The sequence below is a fragment of the Falco punctatus genome (assembly GCF_963210335.1).
Source record: "Falco punctatus genome assembly, chromosome: 1".
NCBI classification, from domain to species: Eukaryota; Metazoa; Chordata; class Aves; order Falconiformes; family Falconidae; genus Falco; species Falco punctatus.
In genome coordinates, this window is record NC_137580.1 from 15,291,346 (window position 1) to 15,310,868 (window position 19,523).

At 47.5% G+C, this 19,523-nt stretch overlaps 1 protein-coding gene across 4 annotated transcripts in view; it reads right to left on the reverse strand.

Annotated features, from left to right (window-relative positions):
- The window catches only part of NR3C2 (nuclear receptor subfamily 3 group C member 2), a 214,271-nt gene extending 195,413 nt beyond the window's left edge, over positions 1–18,858 (reverse strand). The window contains exons 1-2 of one of the 4 annotated variants that reach the window (XM_080373728.1): positions 18,596–18,858; positions 11,969–13,730 (exon numbers count right to left, since the gene is read on the reverse strand). In XM_080373728.1, coding sequence (XP_080229854.1) covers positions 11,969–13,728 — 1,760 coding nt within the window. In that variant the 5' untranslated portion in view covers positions 13,729–13,730; positions 18,596–18,858. Of the gene's footprint in view, positions 1–11,968; positions 16,726–16,875; positions 18,551–18,595 lie in introns of those variants that run through there. The other 3 variants (XM_080373727.1, XM_080373726.1, XM_080373729.1) reach the window with 3 other exon arrangements.
- Between the last annotated feature and the right edge of the window lie 665 nt (positions 18,859–19,523).

The window sequence follows — 19,523 nt, forward strand, 5'->3', positions numbered from 1 at the left end:
TTAAGAAGTCAATGAATGAGCTCAAACTCATCTTGATCCTGGTATTACAGTGCTAATTCGTTAGAAATTAAGACAGGTTTATAACTCTTTTTTCCTTTATCTATCTTAGAAACAGACTTAATGGCTGTATGTCATTTACAAGCCACTAATAGATCACCTATTCAACTCAGCCTCATATTAAAATTAACTTATCCAACATCCACAATACATAATTAGCTAAAAATCAGTAAGTTTACTTTAAAAAAAATTACTGATCCACAAAGTATGCTTTTTCCTGAAATGACAATTCTAAGTTGTTAATTACTTTGCCTATGTTATAGCTGCTTGTACATATTTAACACAGCTGCCTATAATCAAAACAGTTCTGTTTTCCTTTATTTTAGTAGTTAGCATTATAATAAACATGAGTATCTGCAAACCATATCTAGATCTTTCAATTAGTTGAAAAGAAGTTAAATTCACTAATGAAAAAACAGGATACAGCCTGTTTGTCACTTTAATTTCACCTCCTACTTCCAGGACTTAATTCGGTTGTTTTTAAGAGTTCTAGAGTGCTGTGAAGGAAGAGTAAGTGAGTACTCTGCTCATTCTGGATGCAACATCCAAACACACACATCTGCTGAGAACAGTGCCCCCCGACTTTTCTGTGGAATAATGTCCTCTGTCTGTAACCCTGAATCTTTTTTCAATTACAGATGTTTAACAGGTGAAAATGCAATGATCACACAGGCAGTATATACATTACAGGCAGTGAGGTGCAACAGAGATTACCAAGAGGTACAGCTGGTCCCGAGGATCCACTGTCTACTTCATAGGTGTCACAAGGGTTATGCTTCAGGCCAGCTCCAGCAGGGTCCCTTGGACAGAAGCCATCAGGGGCCAGAGTGCCCTAGGTGGCTCCTGGAGCACTTTTTTCATTCGCTGCTGGCTAAGAAGTATCTGCTTTTTCACACCTCAGCTGCCCCGTGACATGAACCACAGCACAGAAGATGGTGGCAACTGGAAGATTCACTTCAAAAGCACACTTCAGATCCGAATAAAAATGCTAAACACAAACCTACTGAGTTTGGTACTCGCCTTCTGCACACAATTTACTCTTGTTTATGTTGGGAAAGAAATGCAGGACAATCTGCAGACCCACAATGGCTGCAGTTGCGGTCCCAGGAAATAATAATTAAAAGGTCAGTCAGCAACTCACTCTTTATACTTCTATTTCTAAATAAATTAGCTCCTCTGATTATATTTTTTTTTTAAATAACATGTCCATCCAAAACACTCGTCCTCCTTGCTTCTTCCACCAAATGGGTTTAATATGAAGTCAGTAACAGTCCTTTATCTCATTATCTGCATGTGCAGTTTGAAGTTGTCATTACTGCATATTTAGTCAGTCAAAATTTTCAATGCCTAATCCCTTTTTTACTGTCAAATCTTCAAAAACATAAATTCCAAGCAGTCTCAAGAATCAGAAAGGTTAGTTGGAAAACAAGCGCAAATCAAGTGCATTGTTTCATTGCAACATTATCTTATGTCATTAGTTGGCAGCAGCCATAAAGCTCTGGACCACTTCCAACATTTACTTCCATACACTGAGTAGAAGCTGACACATCTAACCCCCCCCCCCTCCCACTTTGTTCGTCTTCCAGCTAGTTTACTAACCCCCCCCCCTCCCACTTTGTTCGTCTTCCAGCTAGTTTACATGGATTCAGATTAAAATAAGGACTTAAAAATCCTAATAGAACCAATTGGAATTATTCTGTTTTGCCACCGTGTATCTGAAGGAAAAGTACGGTAAAGCAGTGCAGGGTTTGTAGAGCTAACCCTGCAGCAATGTGGTTTTACTTGATGTATTTTACAGTGGGGCAGTCTGCGACAAAGGTTCAGTGCAGAATTTTGACAAGCCAGTCACATTTAGTAACTTCTAATCCTTCAGGAATATTTATTGCCCAATATTTGTTTTTATTATTAACTTAAGAAAGCCTTAGTGCTCAAAACGAAAACAAACCCAAAACACGGTGCACCCTGAACACAAGGGAACAGGCTACCAGCCGGGGGGCAATCCCTAAGAAAGAGGGGAAGAGGACCTCCACCAAAGCATCCCATCCTCTCCCTGCCGGGTTCAGGGTGCCCAGGGAGCTGCTGGAGAACCCTGCCACAAACAGCTTCAGTGAGCAGGTTTACTTCCCAAATGTACAGACACGGACATGCATGTAACAAAGGACTGTGTCCAACTCTGGGACAAGATCTCTTACCAGTTATGGAAAACAACACCTGCAATGGTCCAGAAGCCTGCAACCCTTGACCAATGTGCTAGAACTTATGACGTGTTTTTATTTTCTATTAAACAATATTTAAAAAAAAAAAAATGGACCTTGATGCTCAGACATAGCAAACATTATAATATATTGTCTTCAAACAAGACACACTAATTTTTCCAGAAAGTTTTCACATATCCCAGGATCAACAAGATTTTTGTTGTTTTGGGTTTTTTTAAAATAAGTTTGAAAGTTAACAAAGTTAGATCCAGAGAAGTAGATCTGAAGCTACCATTAGAGGAAGAACTCCCTAACTGCTCTAACATACTGCACTCCCTAGCACAAATTTAATTTAGTTTAAAATAATGAAGCTGACAGCTCACATAGTCTGCCTGGAAACCGTGCAAATTTCCCACCCACCTTCATTTGCAAGGTCCCTGGCACTCCAGTCTTCAAAAATGCTGAAGAGCATGACAGGTTTCTAGAGACAAGCCTTCCGCAATGCTAAAAGTGAGATCTCCAACCTTTTGGAGCAGCTCATATTTGAACTCAAACCTCCTGAGGGAAAAGTGTCTCGGTGCCCTGACCTTAAGGCGTGCTTCCAGAAGCAATCCCCTTCCTGCTCCTAGTCCGAGGGCAGAAACATGAAACTGGACCAGGAGACCAGGTCTCACCTCCAGCCTTGCTTCGGACAGACAAGAGGCCATGTTTGAATATGGAATATCGTGAACCACCAGCAAAAAAAAAAAAAAAAAAAAAAAAAAAAAAAAGCCCCTTCCCCACTCTCTTACCTGCAGCACTACTGACAAAGAGCTAAAGATACAAACAAGATTGATTTTTCAAGGTGAGACGTTGCCAGAGTAAACCGGGGCTCGCCAGTTGTGAAACCCGGTTTCCAAAGGGCTCAGAGAGCACAGGTCCTGGCGAGGACACGCCAGGTGACGCATTCACACGGGGACACGGACACGGCTGCCTTATGCAAGCCTGCATGGATGCACAGGCGCAGGCAGCTGTCTGCCACGGCACGGCAACGCGCCTCCGATGGCGCAGGAGCTTCAGCCTGCTCCCACACCAGCCGAACTCAGCGGTCGCCCCTTTTCCTGTACGGCCTGAATCTGCCACCAAGAAGCCAAGCATGATTTAAAAATTAATTGAGCAGAGAACCGTTTTGCCGAGAGGACTGCTCCAGTCTCCCTGGGCGACTCCCAAGCCGAGACTGGGACAGTTTCTGTGCACCCTCCATCCCAACCCTTCGAGGCAGGTACAGAAGAAAAGCTGGGAAATAAAAGAAATAACGTACCGTGGCAACGGGTTCTGCAGGACTGAGGTATCATGTTAGCACAACACGGTATTCAGAAAACCACTGCCAAAAATGCTAGCAAGACCCTACAATTTGGCAGCTGGCACAGCAAAAAACCTAGTCAGGACAAACGTAGCTGCTTACTTCCCAATTCTGACCTGTGATTAAAAACTCTCAGACCACTGACATGTAACTGCCCAAAATGAACCTCCAAAATACATTTATTTTGCAGACTTAAGACTGAATACAAACCTGAAATGGTCACACATACACACACACAAATGGAAGGCAGATATTCTCCCAAATCCAAAACATTCAGAAAATTATTAAAGATGGCAAGGTTTTTTTAATCTCTTTTTTTCAGAAACCTAATTGCTAGTGAACTAGTTTATAAAGCCACCACTTTTAGAAACCTGGGATAGCACCTCTGGAAAGCAGACAAGGAAAGAAAGGCAAAACAGAAAAGATTTGCACTTTCAGTCCAAATTTCAGATGAAAAGCCCATTCAAAATGTTACTTCACCTCCAGACACAAGTACAAAGTATTGTTTAGGAAAGAGAATGGAAATGAGCAAAGCGATATAAAAATTGTCAGAAACATCCAGCAATTAGTCTGAAATTTGCTTTTTAACCTCAGGGCTGTAACTCTTTGATCTATTATTAATTATCACTAACCACAATCAGCAGCATACCCATGCATCTTAGGAAAGCGTACAAATTCCTATAAGCCATTTTATGCATTATCCACAAATACTGGATTCTGTTTCTGCTCAGATGTTTCAACCAAAGTTTACTTTTTTCTTATTAAAGAAATATCTTTCTCTATTAACCCCAAGTTACCCCACCTCCAAATATGAAATTTAAGCTATCAGTTTGTTCATGAAGCAAATACACAGCTTACAGATTGCAGATTTATAGAAATTTAATTTAGCAATCAGCTACCACATTCTAATGTAATTGCAGGAGCTTAATTCAGTGGTTGAGATAAAGAAGTAAGATTCACATTCAAGTTATTTTCTTGTGACCTACCACCAGCGTGGGAAATCCTGCTATAATACAACTCAGTAAAGAAACGGTGTCTTGCAAAAATACTTGCTCACATACCAAATAGATACAACCACTGTTACTTAGCCTTTTAAGAATCCAGAATAGTCAACAGCATGCTTTTGGTTCTCTGCAGCTTTTGTTTTGTTTTGTTTTGTTTTGAGGGGGATTTCTGGGGGATGGAAGGGGTGAGGTAGGTGGTGTTTGTGCTTTAAATCCTTCAGCATTGATTTCAGTAAAGAAGAGACAGACAAAGACCCAGATCACATCCTTCCAGAAAACATACTGTTAAGCTCTTGTAAACCACGTCAATAAACCTAAACTGCAAAAAAAACCCCAAAACCACAAAACAACAACAAAAACAAAAAAAAAAACCCAACAGACAAACAAGGTCAAAGCTTCCCATTTAAAGAGACGAGACGGTTTATTTTAAAACTTTGTCCAGAAAGTAAATCAACTCTCAAGGCTTTGTAAATCTCTGAGGTTCCTGAACAGAAAGATGAGTATTACTGAGGATGTGGATGTCCCCCACTTCCCAGCGGGAGAAGGGAGCACTGCCCTGCACGTACACGCCCAGCCCAGCGCAGCACGGAGAGCTGCTGCCACTGCTCCGGCCAGTAGTGGTGCTGGGACAGGCTATGTTGGGAACTGCTGGCATGGATAAACAGGGCCTTCCTGACCTGCGATCCCTCTCCCTGTAGCATAAATCATGAAATACGCCTTCCGCCAAGGTCAGCCCGTTGCCTCCTCCAGCAGCAAAACCTACGCGGCTCCAGCAGCAGAGGGCTTTTGTGAGGACCCGACAGTGACCTTCCAACTGCCGTTTGCACTAGCAGGGCAGCAAGCAGTCAAATTATGCCATGGTCTGTTTAGGGTGCAGTCAAACGTGCCCGACAATGCTGCAACGACTTGGGCAATTGCACACAATGGCAATACTCCTCGTTTTTTCTCCACGGATCTCACGCTCAGAGGAGACTGCAGCTGAGGCAATTCATATGCTGAGCACCAAGTACTGTGTAGCAACCAGCTGCATGTGAAAACTGATAAAAGTACTAAACTTAGACATATTTAATACCTGTTTTTCACACGCTTTTTAGTTTCTTCGTCGGACCATTTTTATCACTCTTACATAGCCATATTCTAAGACACATTTGCCAGAGAACAAGTTATGGTTTGATATTCACCCTAAACTGTGGTATTTTCTGACGTCTGAGAGCTTAAATCTGAAATCACAGCACTCCACTGTTCTCCGAGAAATTTTGGCTGAAATCAGTCCATTATTAATTCCAGCTCCTGCAATTTTGTTCAAAAATTCAACACAAACAGTTAAAAACCAGAAACTGCCTTGTAAAAAACATACTCTGAAAATACAAGTGCCGAGATTATGGCTTGGCAATGCATTATCTTTTAGCAGAAATATGCGCTTAGAATATTTCATCGGCTCGTTTCCCTTATGGTCCCTTCATTTGTTCTTGTGCCCATGTCACCCCACACTGCTCACCAAGTTCCACTGACCTGATGGACTTTAGAGCTTCAGACTGAACCTGACCAGGAACCCAATGTGGCTCTCACACACCATGTGCCCAAACAAAGGGCAAAGCCACAGTCAGACCAGGCAAAGGCATGGCCCAACAGTGTATTTCGCCACTGCAAATAATATATTATTCAGCTAGAAACAACGTCCAGCAGCAACCACTACTCAATACTGGGTTCAGCAAAGAGCCAGTACGTAGCTAGAAATGGGATTCAGCTGGGCAGAGCAGGTTTAAGTTCCGTTAATGCTAACTGTTGGTTGAGTAAGGCCAGGTTACTGAAACACAACAGTTTACTCCCTCTGCAGACAATATGAGTACTGCACGAGTACTGACGCCGCTGCGGTAATCCCTATGCATGCTTACCTACGTAATTGCCATGCATATCCCATAAAATAGGATGGGGACATTTCTGTACGGTACATATTTCAGACATCAGTGTCTTCCAGCCCTCATGAAAATGGACTGATCCATATTGTCACAGAACATGGGGTAATCAAAATTTCTCCTGCTTGCTAAAATCTGTGCACGAAGGTGATTCCACCTTCCCCCTTTTCAGAAAACTGTCAAAAGAAGATATCATCATGAGATTCTGTGTCACCAATAGTGATAGAAAAGCTAGGAAACAATTATTAACTCTTATCAGAATAAATTATGGCAAGCTGATTTCCAACAGCCAAGTTTTGCAAAGTTCAGCAGTACCAGCTGGCAACAGAAATGTTTTAGTAATACACAACACTACTTACCACCCCCACCCCCCACCCCCCAAAGAAACAAACGTCCCCTAGATAGTGCAATACGGATTGACAACGGAGCTCTTTTTCCCCAGTTTTGGAAGATCCACCCATTTACAGAACACAATTTTCCAGCAACACTGGAAATTTTTCCCTGACACAGCACAGGAGTCAACTGACGTGTATAATTTTAAGGGAAAATAAGGCATCATTAGCAGTCACGTTGTCATCCTTTACATAGATTTCGAACTCCTCAATAAAAAGAGCAAAACAAGAAAAGAGCACCCTCCACAAAGTAACAACAAAAATTGCTGTAGAAAGTACAAGGCTATTAAATGCATGCTGGTACACTAAAGGAGAACCTTTAGACCTCCTGGCCTGACATACTAATACAGACTCCTAACGTCTTTAGTGAGAAATAAAGACATACATATGTAGACTCCCTGTTGTATCAAGATTATACCCAGAGCTGTTGAAAATTACACAAAATTATACAAGAACCTACAAAACCAAGTGTAACTTTTCAAACTGAAAAAAAACCCAAACCCCAAAAGTACAGATTTAAGGCTGCAGTCTATGATATGAAAGAATCATCGGCAAAAAACAACTGCACAGTAAATTTGTGAGAAGCTAAAAGGAAAAACAGTCCTGTGAAGCACGGAGAATATTTTAACAGCACAGCCTTTTTCCCATAAAGTCCATCAGCAAACAAACAGAGGTCAAGGCCATTCATAAATTCTAAAAATAATATTTACCAGACCTTTATCTCTCTGGCAGGTATAATTCTGATAACTGACTATTCTAGATAATATTTAACATAAAAGTTTATTTACAAAAATACCTGCAATAGCCTGAACCCAGATCTTAACCAGAACCACTGACTCAAGTCAGTGAAGGTACACGTAAATGAAGATCACGTTGTTGTTTTGGGTTGGATTGGGTTGGGTTGGGTGAGGTTGGGTGGGTTTTTTCAGGGGCTGTTACAAGTCGGGTCTATGGAAAAAATACTGATCCATGTGAATGGCTCAACAACAGATAGGTATAAGAAGTCTCTAAAATACTGTCAATGTTTGATCAAAGATTTGACCATAAACCCGAAGAAGTCAATGACAGTCTTTCAACTCCTTTTAAGAGACATAAATTAAGACTCTAAAATATCATGAAACACTGCTTTGAAGAGAATTCTCCTTGTCTAAATGACAACAACTGAAACATAACTATTGATACATGTATGCAATCTATGTTAAAATTGTGAACTTATTTTAATAATAACACATCAAACTGAATTCATCACACACTGGATTACACCAGTGGAACTGCCAGGAAGAAAGTACAATAAGAGTATCAGCCCTTTGCTTCCACCATAACTGCTGAGAAAAGCAAGTACATATCTGTACATATATGAGTTAATATGGAAATTAGAGGAAGAGGGCATATTTTCAGAGTAAGCTTTAGGTAAGAACTGATGCAGCAGAAAGGTCATCCTCCTCGATTTTTAGTGTTGTTTCAAGTAACCGTGACATTTTCCTAGGCTGTTTTGAAAATTCTAGGATTGGCACGATCATAAGGCTTAGGCTGGTACCCTGATTCAGAGGAGCAATCACCTATAAGTGGAATGTTTTCCGGATTTTTAGTGTAGGTTTTCCTCAATGACATCACACACACCTTCTTTTTCAAGCCCGCTTTGCTATTATTTAGTTTAGAAAGCAGTATTTCTTAGAAATGCCATTCAAGGAGGGGGGGTTTAGACACACAGACAGACAGGTATGACTCACCCTGTATTAAAAATTAAACATGTAAAAATCTTTCAAAAATAAAGACATGTTCTGCATGCATATTAGGAGAAGAAAAGCATTTAAAAGAGAATAAAGAAATCTGGGTTTGCCTAACAGGCTCTCGCTCCCCAAACACCACAAGATGCAATGTTATTAAGTTACTACCAGCCATCTAAAAAGGAACCATAACCCTGGGCATCTAATAAAAGTAACTGAAGGAGAAAGAGACCTGTTCTAGATGACAGTGGTTACTTGGCACAGTCAACGAGGCAGCAAGGCATTTTAAATGCCCAAACTATCTTTATTAGACACTATCAGCAAGTATAACCAACTCAAGAAAGGTGATATTTCAATAGGAAAAAAAAATTGTACAGTAATATTCTAATGATTCATTTTCATTGTGAAAAGACATCTTCGTTCCTGGTCACCCACTCCTTTACACCACGTAAGCTGCAAGTCAGAAGCAGTCTAAAAAAGACCTTGAAGTTGAGGTTCAGAAAATAATGTTGCCAAAACAAGGTATATTCAATGCTGGTCATCTACTGGCTTTGGGAGCCACGTAGCCCATTTTTTCCCTTTACCTTATTTTGCTTTGCTTATGGCGATTTATATTACAGGGCAAGTGTATGTGAAAATAGGTGAAGACTTAGAATAGCAGAAACTTTAAAATATTGCAGATTTTGAAGGGTTAATCACATCCCGTCAAAGTCTGCAAAATGTATGATGCTGAATACAGTTGATGCATCTGGAAAAAAACCTGACTGGAACAAGGATCTGGTCTGGATGTGGAGTGCAGAGGTGTGATGCTGCTGTTCTGACACGAAGGAAGAGAGACTTTGCAATCCCCATATCATACTGACATGGGACAGCTGAAACCCACCTTGGGCTGCTGGGTCTGACACAGTTTTAAATGATGAGTGTTTTATTACAACACTTTGGAGAATGAACAAACTTGCACGATTTCCTCTGGTTTAGCTGGAATGCAGCACCGAAATTAGGAGAAAAGTAAAGATCACTTTGAGGTTTGTTAGCAAGAGTGAGCTTTTACATCTGTGACATCCTGTTGAGTCTTTAGGACTTGTCAGCCAACAAATACCTGAGCAGGCATCTATGTGCTCAAATCTGTACTGCTAAAACGACCTCTACCTGAATTTACCTTGAAACTTGTAAGGGCTTTGCACAGGTCCCCAGCTGCACCTGTTAGCATAAAGCCATTGCCAAGCAGATTAAGAGCAACATTTAGTTAAATAATGGGGCTGAGTTAAGAGATTTGAAATGATGACACATGTTCTAATCTGAACTACAGATCAGGATGCCTGAAGTGTCGCAACCCTGCAGATTTCCATCACTTGAACAGAATTCCACACCTGCAATAATAGCTCTGAGCACTAAAAATTTCAGGATTTCAATCCTGCAAAGTAACAGCTACACTCACTTGCATATTTTACTCAGGTATCAGTTTAGAGAACAAAGAAAAGTGTATCACACCCATGCCATTGTGAAGCCCGATGACACAGATTATCCATTTATTGGTCTAAAGGTAGATAGAAGGGAAAAGGCACTATGGAGCAACGTTAGATCAGAAGGCTCCTCCAAAAGCCTTACAAGAAACTGTCATTCAGAATGCACATATTGATGACAACCACACTACTACCCGCATTTCCCTGTTTATTGTCCCAGTCCTTGTAACACATGGCAACCCTGACTCAGTGCGAACAGCACTTACTCGTGCAAGGGCTCTCACAGCTGGAAGGAGCTGCTTGCTCAAGTAACAGCACCCAACCACAAAGGCACTGAAATACTGGGTCTTTACTGTCAGGCATCCCATCCGTCTTCTAGTGAACTTTTCTCACTACATAAATAATGCAATATATGAAAATTTCATCAGGTAAAATAACTAGAAAACAGGAACTTCATCTTCCTTGATCCAAGAAAAGCATATTTAAGCCAAGCCTGGGTGATAACAAATATCCAGCTACCTGCAAAGTTCAGCACAGAGGTGGGATACAGCCCTTTCAAGTTGAGAGAGTTACATTAAAAAGTGCATTCATTAGAGACCATCTCTGAAATAACCACAGAAAAAGTGAAGTATGGCTTGCAAAATGTTAAGGAGATTGTAGAGGTCTTAGACAGATCTGAGAATAAAATGGAAATACTTAGTCTTTTTTTTCTCCTTGCGGGTAGATAGGCTGTTTTCCCTCCTCAAAAGCACCGTTATTTTAGGTATTATGCTTTTCACTGCAACACCATTTTTTCAGAAATATTTAGCATCACACAAATATGGAAAACACTACGCATTCTCTTCACTCCAAGAATAAGGCAGACGTTTCATTCACTGAGGGCAGCTGTGTATCCCACGATGGAAAAAAAGACTTGAGAAAGGTAAATGCAGATTCTGTTACCCGCTATTTCACTGAGCTGGAGCACAAACCTTTGGTGAGCCTGTCGGACACATGAAGAGGCTATTTAACTATCCTAACCCAGTCATGCTGTCAGATGGGCTGAATAACTTGTAATACTATCAAACTAGATAGTTTATGAAAGTAAGCGTCCTCTGTGAGATACATGAACATCTGTTTGCTGAAGATGTGTTTCCACGAATTAGCCAAGAAACAAATTCAAACGACACTTGCATACTTCTCTCCCACCAAAAGTGAGGAGATCAGTTTATCCATTTATCCCTTTCAAATGCGTCAAGTTTTAACAGCCCTCCTCCTTCTGGAGGCATTTTTCTATATATACAAACCAAATGTTCCTACAGTTAAAATACAGAAATAATATGTTGCCACAGGCTTGTAAGGTTTGGTTTTTAAAGTTAACCAGTTAAGGACTGGTGCAAAATTGTAACCATGCATCTTTACAAAAACAGGTTCCTGACACTATCGTTTTCTTATCCTCATCTCAACATTTCATCTGAAGTACAACACATTCAAGCACCAGCTAAGAAAGAATAACCATTATAGGACACACGAGAGCAATTTTACTAAGCTCTCATTATGGGAAAAACAACATTTATAGTAGTAAGAGCTCATAAACATACTAAAGCTACACTTTCCAATCTAATAAGAATAGAATATATTATGTTCTTTTTAAATATTAAAGCCAACACTTTTTATTAAAGGCAGCGTAAAATACAGCAAGAAAACAGCAAATCTAATGATAAGAACTGAAATGCAAACAAAGAATTATGGATCAGTTTGAAAAATACCACCCTGGTCCCCATTTTAATTCACGCCTCGTTCATTTAATGCAGGGGGAGAAATAAAAAAAAATAAAAAAAACCCAACAAACAAACCAAACAAAATGGAAAAAGAAGTAATCTGTCTGCTCACCTGGACACATTTTCTGGAATGTACTCTAGAACTGGATACCCATCACTTCTTCTGGATGCCAACTCCGAATGCGACTTCCAGGTCTCCACTAGCGTGCTGACGGGAGGGAACGAGCTCAAGTGCTGGAACGCCTGCTCTCGAGCAACAGGCCGTGACAAAGATATCGTGCCTTGGGCACCGATCCTGTAGTGAAATGACTGTCCACCTGAATTTACACCCACAATGGCAGAGGATGGTATACTGTTTTCTTGGTAATAGCTGCCATCGTCAGGCTCCTGCTTAATTCCCACACGTAGGCCTGGATTTGGAAAGCCGCTACCTTCACAGCTTCCATCAAATGAAGAAACAGGTGGTCCTAAAATCCCAGAAAGAGAGTAATAGTCTTTGTCATCCATAAAAGAAAAATACGAGCCATCTGTAAATGGGAAAGGATTTACTGTTTGATTCCCTTTAAAAGAGGCACCAGAACATGGATGCTTGGCTGACTCTTGCTTCACTGGTACTGAAAAGGGGGAATCGGAGTTTATTTTGCTGCTGTCGCCAATGCATGCACTGCCGAACGAACCATCTGGCTCGGGTTTTATGAACTGAACAAGGTTCATCTGACTGTTGTTGGAGATGGCATTCTCCATTTCCTCCATCTTAGGAAACGCAAGCTCTTGAGCACCCTTGTCCTTTGTTTCTGGACTGGGAACAGTATCTTGGCTTCTGCTAGGTCCCGCCGGCGTGCCGGACGCTGGGAATCCCAGGGAGTTGTTTACGGGGCTACAGATGGACGATCCCACAGTGCTAACCGCTGGACTAGAACGAGTAGACCTATTATTGGCATTGGAAGGGCTGGCGATGGAGCTCCTCGAGTTCAGGTTCGCAGGACTGGACACAGAAGATCGCATAGTGATATTATTGGGACTCGAGACGGGAGATTTCACGCTGCAATGGCTGGGAGGACTAGAAATCGGTGATTTCATGCTACTTATAGGGCTAGAAAGCGGAGACCCGACGTTGCTAACGTGCGCGGGACTGTGCAACATAGACCCCCTGTTTTCAATGTTTGGCGAGCGCGACAAGGGGGTTCCCTGGCCGATGGGGCTGTGCACGGCAAAGTTCCCAAAGTTAGCAGTAGTTGAGGACACAGAGTTAACTCCTGCAGGACTACACACTGAGGAAACCATGTTCTGAGGACTGCAGCCCGAAGGGCTTTTCTCTTGACACATGATAGGGCTTTTCACAATAGCATGCATGGCACCACCGTTCACAGCGTTCCCGGAGTCCGACATCAAAGACCTCAAGGGCCTGTTGGCGCTGTGGAGGGGAGAAGAGCAATGGCCGTTCTCCTTATAGAGCTTCACCAGCTGCTCCACGTTCTGGTAGATCTTTCCTGGGCTCCCCTGGTTCTGCTGATCGTAGGGGTAATCAGCATCTCGTATCGAATCCATATATAGACCCATGGATTCAGCCACTGTTGCCGACAGCTCCTTTGACTCCGTTTCGGTTTTGATGTCAGAGGGCAACAGACCAGGCTGACTGCTGTCTTGCTGCAGGCAGGCGAGCAGCTCGGGCTTTTCTTTGCTGTTTCCTTGACTGCTGCTGTTTGCAAAAGCACCGGCAGCGCAGCTTACATTCACAATCTCCATATAGTTACTGTCATCAGTCTGCTCTCCAGCACCTATAGAAGAATACTCCACAGACTGAGAAACTTGACCCCACCGTCTCTCCATATCTAAGCCTTCTGGGTAGCTGTGGTATCCTTTTGTCTCCATAACTAGCAAAGACATACACAAAAAAGTAAAATTAATAAGTGACAGGACAGCGTGACTTCCTAAGGAAATTTCCTAATTTCCTAAGGAAACAAGGCGTATCCGCTCACTCTGTCCATCCTCCTGCCTGCCTGCCTGCCAGTCCCGTTTCCCTGCGCCATCCATCACCTCTCAACCATTTGTCCAATTTCAATCAAACAGAGGAAAAAGGTCTCATGGATATGACAGCCCTACAGGTTCCAAGAGAAAACCACTCAGCACTTAGAGAAGACCCAAATTATCGCTCCCCTGCCCCGCCCCTGGAGCGGCTCGGCAATGTCAGCACAACCACCGCCTACTCTTGCCAGCCACAGCCCCGGGGCCAGTGCCAGCAGCACTCTGCACCACCCCTCACCCAGGGACCCGGGAGGGAAAAAGGGAAGAGGGTGGCAAGGAAGGAGAGGAACCAGAGAGGTCCTGAAAGGAGGACACGGCTGTGGTAGGCAGGACATCAACCCCATGGAAACCGCTCATCGCAGCCAAGGGCTGCTCCAGTCCTCCAAAAACCTTCCACTGCCGCGCTACAGGGACAGCGAAACAAGGGAGGCTGGTGGGCTACGGGGGGTTCTCTTCACCATCCAGCGTTAACACGGGGTGCTTTAGAAGGAAGCAGCAGTTCTGAGGGGCTGCGAGCCAACCTGCCTCTTCACAGCTATACAAACTGCTCGTACAGCCACTTGAGGAGACACAAAGGATAGGCTGAGTGGGAGGAGTAATGCAAAAGTTGAATGGGAAACGCTTCTGCCACAGAAGAACGGGATCAGATTAGGCAGGGAATGCCTGGCTATTAAATGGATCTGTAATTCTGCAAACCTCCATGGCAGCCAGCAAGAGGAAATCTAAAGAAAACCAAACATTGCTCTAAAGTAGACCCTAAGAAAACGTTCCCATCCCTGTCTTGAGGCAGGGAGCAAAATGCATGACCTAGCCTCCGTTATTCTGAAAATCACATATAAGTAACAACAATATTTTTTTTCTTTAAAGGAACTGGCTCATTAGAACTGCAGAAACTCAAGTGCCAATAGTTACAAGTATTACGAAGATATTCTTTCCTTACAGAATATATTAGTTTTCCAGTATTTAATTTGGTGTTTAATCCCTTAACACTACTTAAAAATGCTATTTTAAGCAAAATTATAAAAACAAAGCAAAACAAAACCCTTAAAATGAATGACTCCAATACTTCTTTGCCCTTACTTACTATAACTATGGCCCTACGCCTACATTCCCCTCAAGCACAAATTTTATTAGAACATCATCATGTGTAGCAAATCACATTCCTATAGTCGAAAATTTTCAGACAGAAGTGCCCACTTTCATATAAAGTCACTCCCAGATAATCACCTACCCCTGATTTAAGTGCTGAGCAAGCCTAATTCCTAGAGAAATCAATTGCAGCTGTGAGTGACCAGCATTTCTAAAACCAGGAAACTTAGTTAAGGCTTAAAATTAGCACATAAGTGAATTTTAACCCTCAGAACCAGCAGCAGAGCCACTGCATACCAGGAAATCTCAGTTATAGGCCTAACGTTACACCGGTGCATAAGCTTTGTAGTGACTTCTCCCACAGCAGCAAGTTTCAAACTTCACACATAATCAATAGGTGAGCACACTTTAAAACTCCAGAAAATAAAAATCTGGGTCACGCAAAGGAAAAAAGATACATGAAAATGCCCTGGTCCTGCACGTCTAGAGAGGCACTGTCTAATAAATATATCCGAGAGGCTCAAAAACCAGCAGAGAGATTATTTGTGGCCTGATATAAGTTTGGTTTAAAGTGACATTATAAATTTGTAAGAATGCAACAGCAAAAAGATTTTTGGAGAGTGCTGGTTTCTGACACCTCTTAGCGCCTTGGTGGATACTAGAACTGAATAATCATCTCATGGGCTGCTGATAGCATACAGGTTTGCCTTCCTCCTTCTTCTTTTACACGGAACTTATTACAACTTGACTAGCATGTTTATCCGCGGTACCCACACTTCACCTACTGCACAGACATGCCTTTTCACTAACTTTCACTATGCAAATCCGACTGTGGGCTAAACCATCCACCGACCACAGAAGCCGAGTCCTGTTCCATACCAGAACCGAGACCATCACCATACGATAATTTGCAGAAGAAAGCTCGTATTGTAAGCACAGCAGTTTTTCCAGACACCCCCACCCCACAAGAAGCACTCGAGTCACATATTTCACCCCCAAACATATCAACAAACACAGCCCTCTGCAGTACACATCTCCAATCAATCAGGCATGAAACCAGTTTCGCAGCAACAGTCAAATAAAAAATCAAATGGTACCTGGTATCCCTGCAACCAAAAGGTCACCTAGCTACAGGAAAACCCGAAGGAAAGCCAGGTTCATAAATACGAAAACGATGGCTCAAGCAACCACACGATTCTTATTTCTGGGTGTTTGCAAACAAAATTTTCTTGAAGTTTCACCGCCTGCCAGCCGCTTTACTGACACAAAATTGCCCACGGGACCCGAGTTGCATCCTCAGAGACGGGCTGGGGCTTCCCCGCGATGTGCAAGGCGGGCAGCCGGGGGGGTGGCCCGGGCGCTCCGTCCCCGCACACACACACACGCGTGTGCGCAGCCCCGCAGGCGGCGCGGACGCTTATCGCCCTGCCTGCCCTGGGCTCGGCGGGGCATCACCGCGGCGCCCGGGCACACGGCACCGCTTTGCCCACCTAACCGCCCCCCCCCCCCGCTTTCCTGCAGGTACAATCCGGATTGTCACGCGTGGGGGAAGCAAGCAGCGGGCGGGAGCGAGCTATCTCGCAGGCGTCCCCCGGGGGTCGGCGTGAGGCGGGGGTGTGTGTGTGGAATCCTGAGACCCCCAAACCGCCCCGCCCGCCGCCCGGACCCCCAAGCGATGCGGAACAGCGCTTTTTTCCGCGCAAACGCCGTTCCCCACCCCCCACAGCGGAGAGGCTCTGGGTGACATCGTGACAACCCCCCTTCCCGCACACGGAGGACACGGAGGGGGGGGGGGGCCCGGTGCCGAGCCACGAAGTGCCCGCCCCCCTGCCCCCCTTCCCCCCCCCAGTGCGGGTCAGGGTCAGGAGCGGCGCCCCCCTCCCCGCCGCCCCGGCCCCGGGGTACCTGTTGCGGCGGGGCGCGTCTCCGAGCCCCCGCCGGCGCGGAGGGCGGCGCGGAGCGGAGGGCGGCGCGCAGCGGAGCGGAGCGGCGGGGCGGGCGGCGCTCACCCCCCTCCCCCGCCTGTCCGCCCTCCCTCCCGAGGCGCGTTGCGCCGCGCCGCCCGGTGACACGGAGCGGCACCCGGGAGGGGACGGGAAAAGGTGCCAAGTCCTTTAAAAACATGTCACATGCCCAGATAAAGTTCAAGTTTACGTCCCGCCCGCCGCCCGCCCTCATTGGCGGGCAGGACGCGGAGCGCCGCGCGGCTGGTGCTAGGCCGCCGCCCCATTGGCTGGCTCGCGCCGTCAGTCACCCGCCGGGCGACATGACTGATACAAAGTTGCTGCGACACAGGCTGGAAAACGCATCTCCTTAAAGCCGCAGGGGCCGCCGAGGCCGCGCAACCCCGGCCCTGCCGGGGGGGGCCGGGCGCCCCCCGCTGTGCTGCCCGCCCGCCCGGAGGAGCCCCCGGGGGAGGCCGGCGCGGCGGCTGGCCGGGGCCCCCCGCGGGCAGGTGAGGTGCGCGGGGCGCGGCCGCCCCCGCCCGGTGCCCGCGCCGGCGGCAGGGCCGGGCATCGCCTCTCCGCCGGCCCGGGATTTCCGCCTTTCAGCGGCGCATGAATTTGCACGGTACCGATGCAGCGGTGATTTAACTCAAAAATAATAAAAAGAATAATATTAAAAAAAAAAAAAGAGGGAGCGCGCGAGCGGAACGGCGGCGGTGCGCGGGAGGGTTCAAGGACTCGTCCTCCGCGCTCCGCCGGGCTGGCTCCGCTCCGCGGCAGCCGCGCATCCCGCCGGGCGCCCTCGCCCGCTGCCCCCCCCCCCCCCCACCCAGCGGCAGCGACCCAGACGGCCCCCGGCTCCGGGGTGCTGCCGACCCCCCCGGCGCCCGCGTCCCGGCTCCAGGAATACCCTTTTCCCAGGGAAGGAAAAAAAAAAAAAAAAAAAAAAGACAAGACGCCGAGCAAACTTTCAGGCGCTGCGGTCCCAACTCGCTCTGTAAATAACGCCCCCAGCCCCCGGCGAGCGGCCGGCAGTCGCTGACGCACGCTCCCGAACGGCCCCCCGCCCCGCCGAGCCCCGCTGCCAGCCCCGGCCCCGACTCGACACCCCCCTCCCGGTGTGCCCCCGGCCCGGCGGGGACAGCTCCGCGGCCCGGCGGGGTGCCAGAGGTGCCCCCGGGAGCGGGGCGGGGTGCTGAGCCCGCCGGGGGAACGGCCGCGCCGCGCACCGCGCCGGGGCAGCGCGCACCTTCGCCCCAAGCCGCCCCCTGCGCGGCCGCCCGCCCGCAAACGCGCGGGTCCGCGTACGCGCCGCCGAGCGCGGTTTGTATTCGGGAGCCACCGCGAAAGCGCAAACATGCCCAGGATTCGGGCTGTCACGTGCCCCTCTCATTTTCATAAGCTGCCAAATATCGACCCGCACTCGCGGCCCCGGCGGGTACGGGCCGAGGCGGCGGCTCCCAGCGCCGGCAGCGCGACCCGCGGAGCGGCAGCAGCCGCCGCGCTTCCCCCCCGGCGCTGGCGCTGCCGAGCAATGGACGTGTCCTTCCCGCGAAGTTTTCACTGATGGGGACGGGACTGGCCGTGACCTGGATAAGCCGGCTGGTGTGGCGGACACCCGCCCGGCCCCCGCCGCCCGCCCCCTCGGCCCCCCGCGCAAGGGTCCGCGCTGCACTCACCTCCCCTACGACATGGTGGCGCGGCGGGAGGAGGCACGGCCCCCAGCTACTGCCAGCAAACCATCCGAGAGCCCGCACCGCCACAACAGGGAAAGGAAAAAAAAAAAAAAAAAAAAAAAAAGTACGCGGAGGAAACGCCGGGAGCGGGGCCGGGCAGCGGGCAGGGCGCTGCTGGCGGGGCCGGCGGGAGGGGGCTGCGGCGGCGGCGGCGGCAGGCGGCGGCGGGGTGCCCGCGGCTCGGCGCGGCGCGGCTGGGCGGACAGCTCCCACCATGGACGCCTAGGTGGGTGGGTGTTCCCGCGGGTCACACCCTCGCCCGCCGGCGGAGGGGAGCGGGGGGTGGATCCAGCACCGGCGAGGAGGGGGGGGGGGGATTTGGGGAGGCGGGGGGAGAAAGAGGGGCGGGGGAGGGAGGGAGAGAGACACCCTCCGAAAAAGAAAAACCAAACCCGGAAAAAAAAAAAAAAAACTTATGTCATTCCAGGTAAAACTCCCATCTGCGACACCAAGGAAGAGGAGGGAGGAGAGTGGCGAGGGTGTAAACTTTTTCCTCCCCCCCGCCCCCCCGGTGCCGCCCGGCCCCTCGCAGCGCCCGGCGGCCGCGCCGCCCCCGCCGCCCCCTCCCGCGCCGCCCGCCCCGGCGGCTCCCGGCGGCGCGGCGCCGCGGGGTTTCTCACGCACGGAGCCCGCCGCCGCGGTTCCTGGTTCGCGGAGCCGCCGGAGGAAGGGAAGGAGGGCGGGCGGCAGGGAGGCAGGGCGGGCGGCGGGGGAGGAGTGTCTCCCCGCGCCCTTCCCCAGGCGGAGCGTCTCTCCCGGCGGCGGCAGCAGCGGCAGACCCCCCCCACCCCCCCGGCCCCATCCGACCGCCCCGCTCGGCCCCGGGGCAGGATTGCGGGAGGAGGCTGCGCCCCCCGCGCTGGGCCTGCGC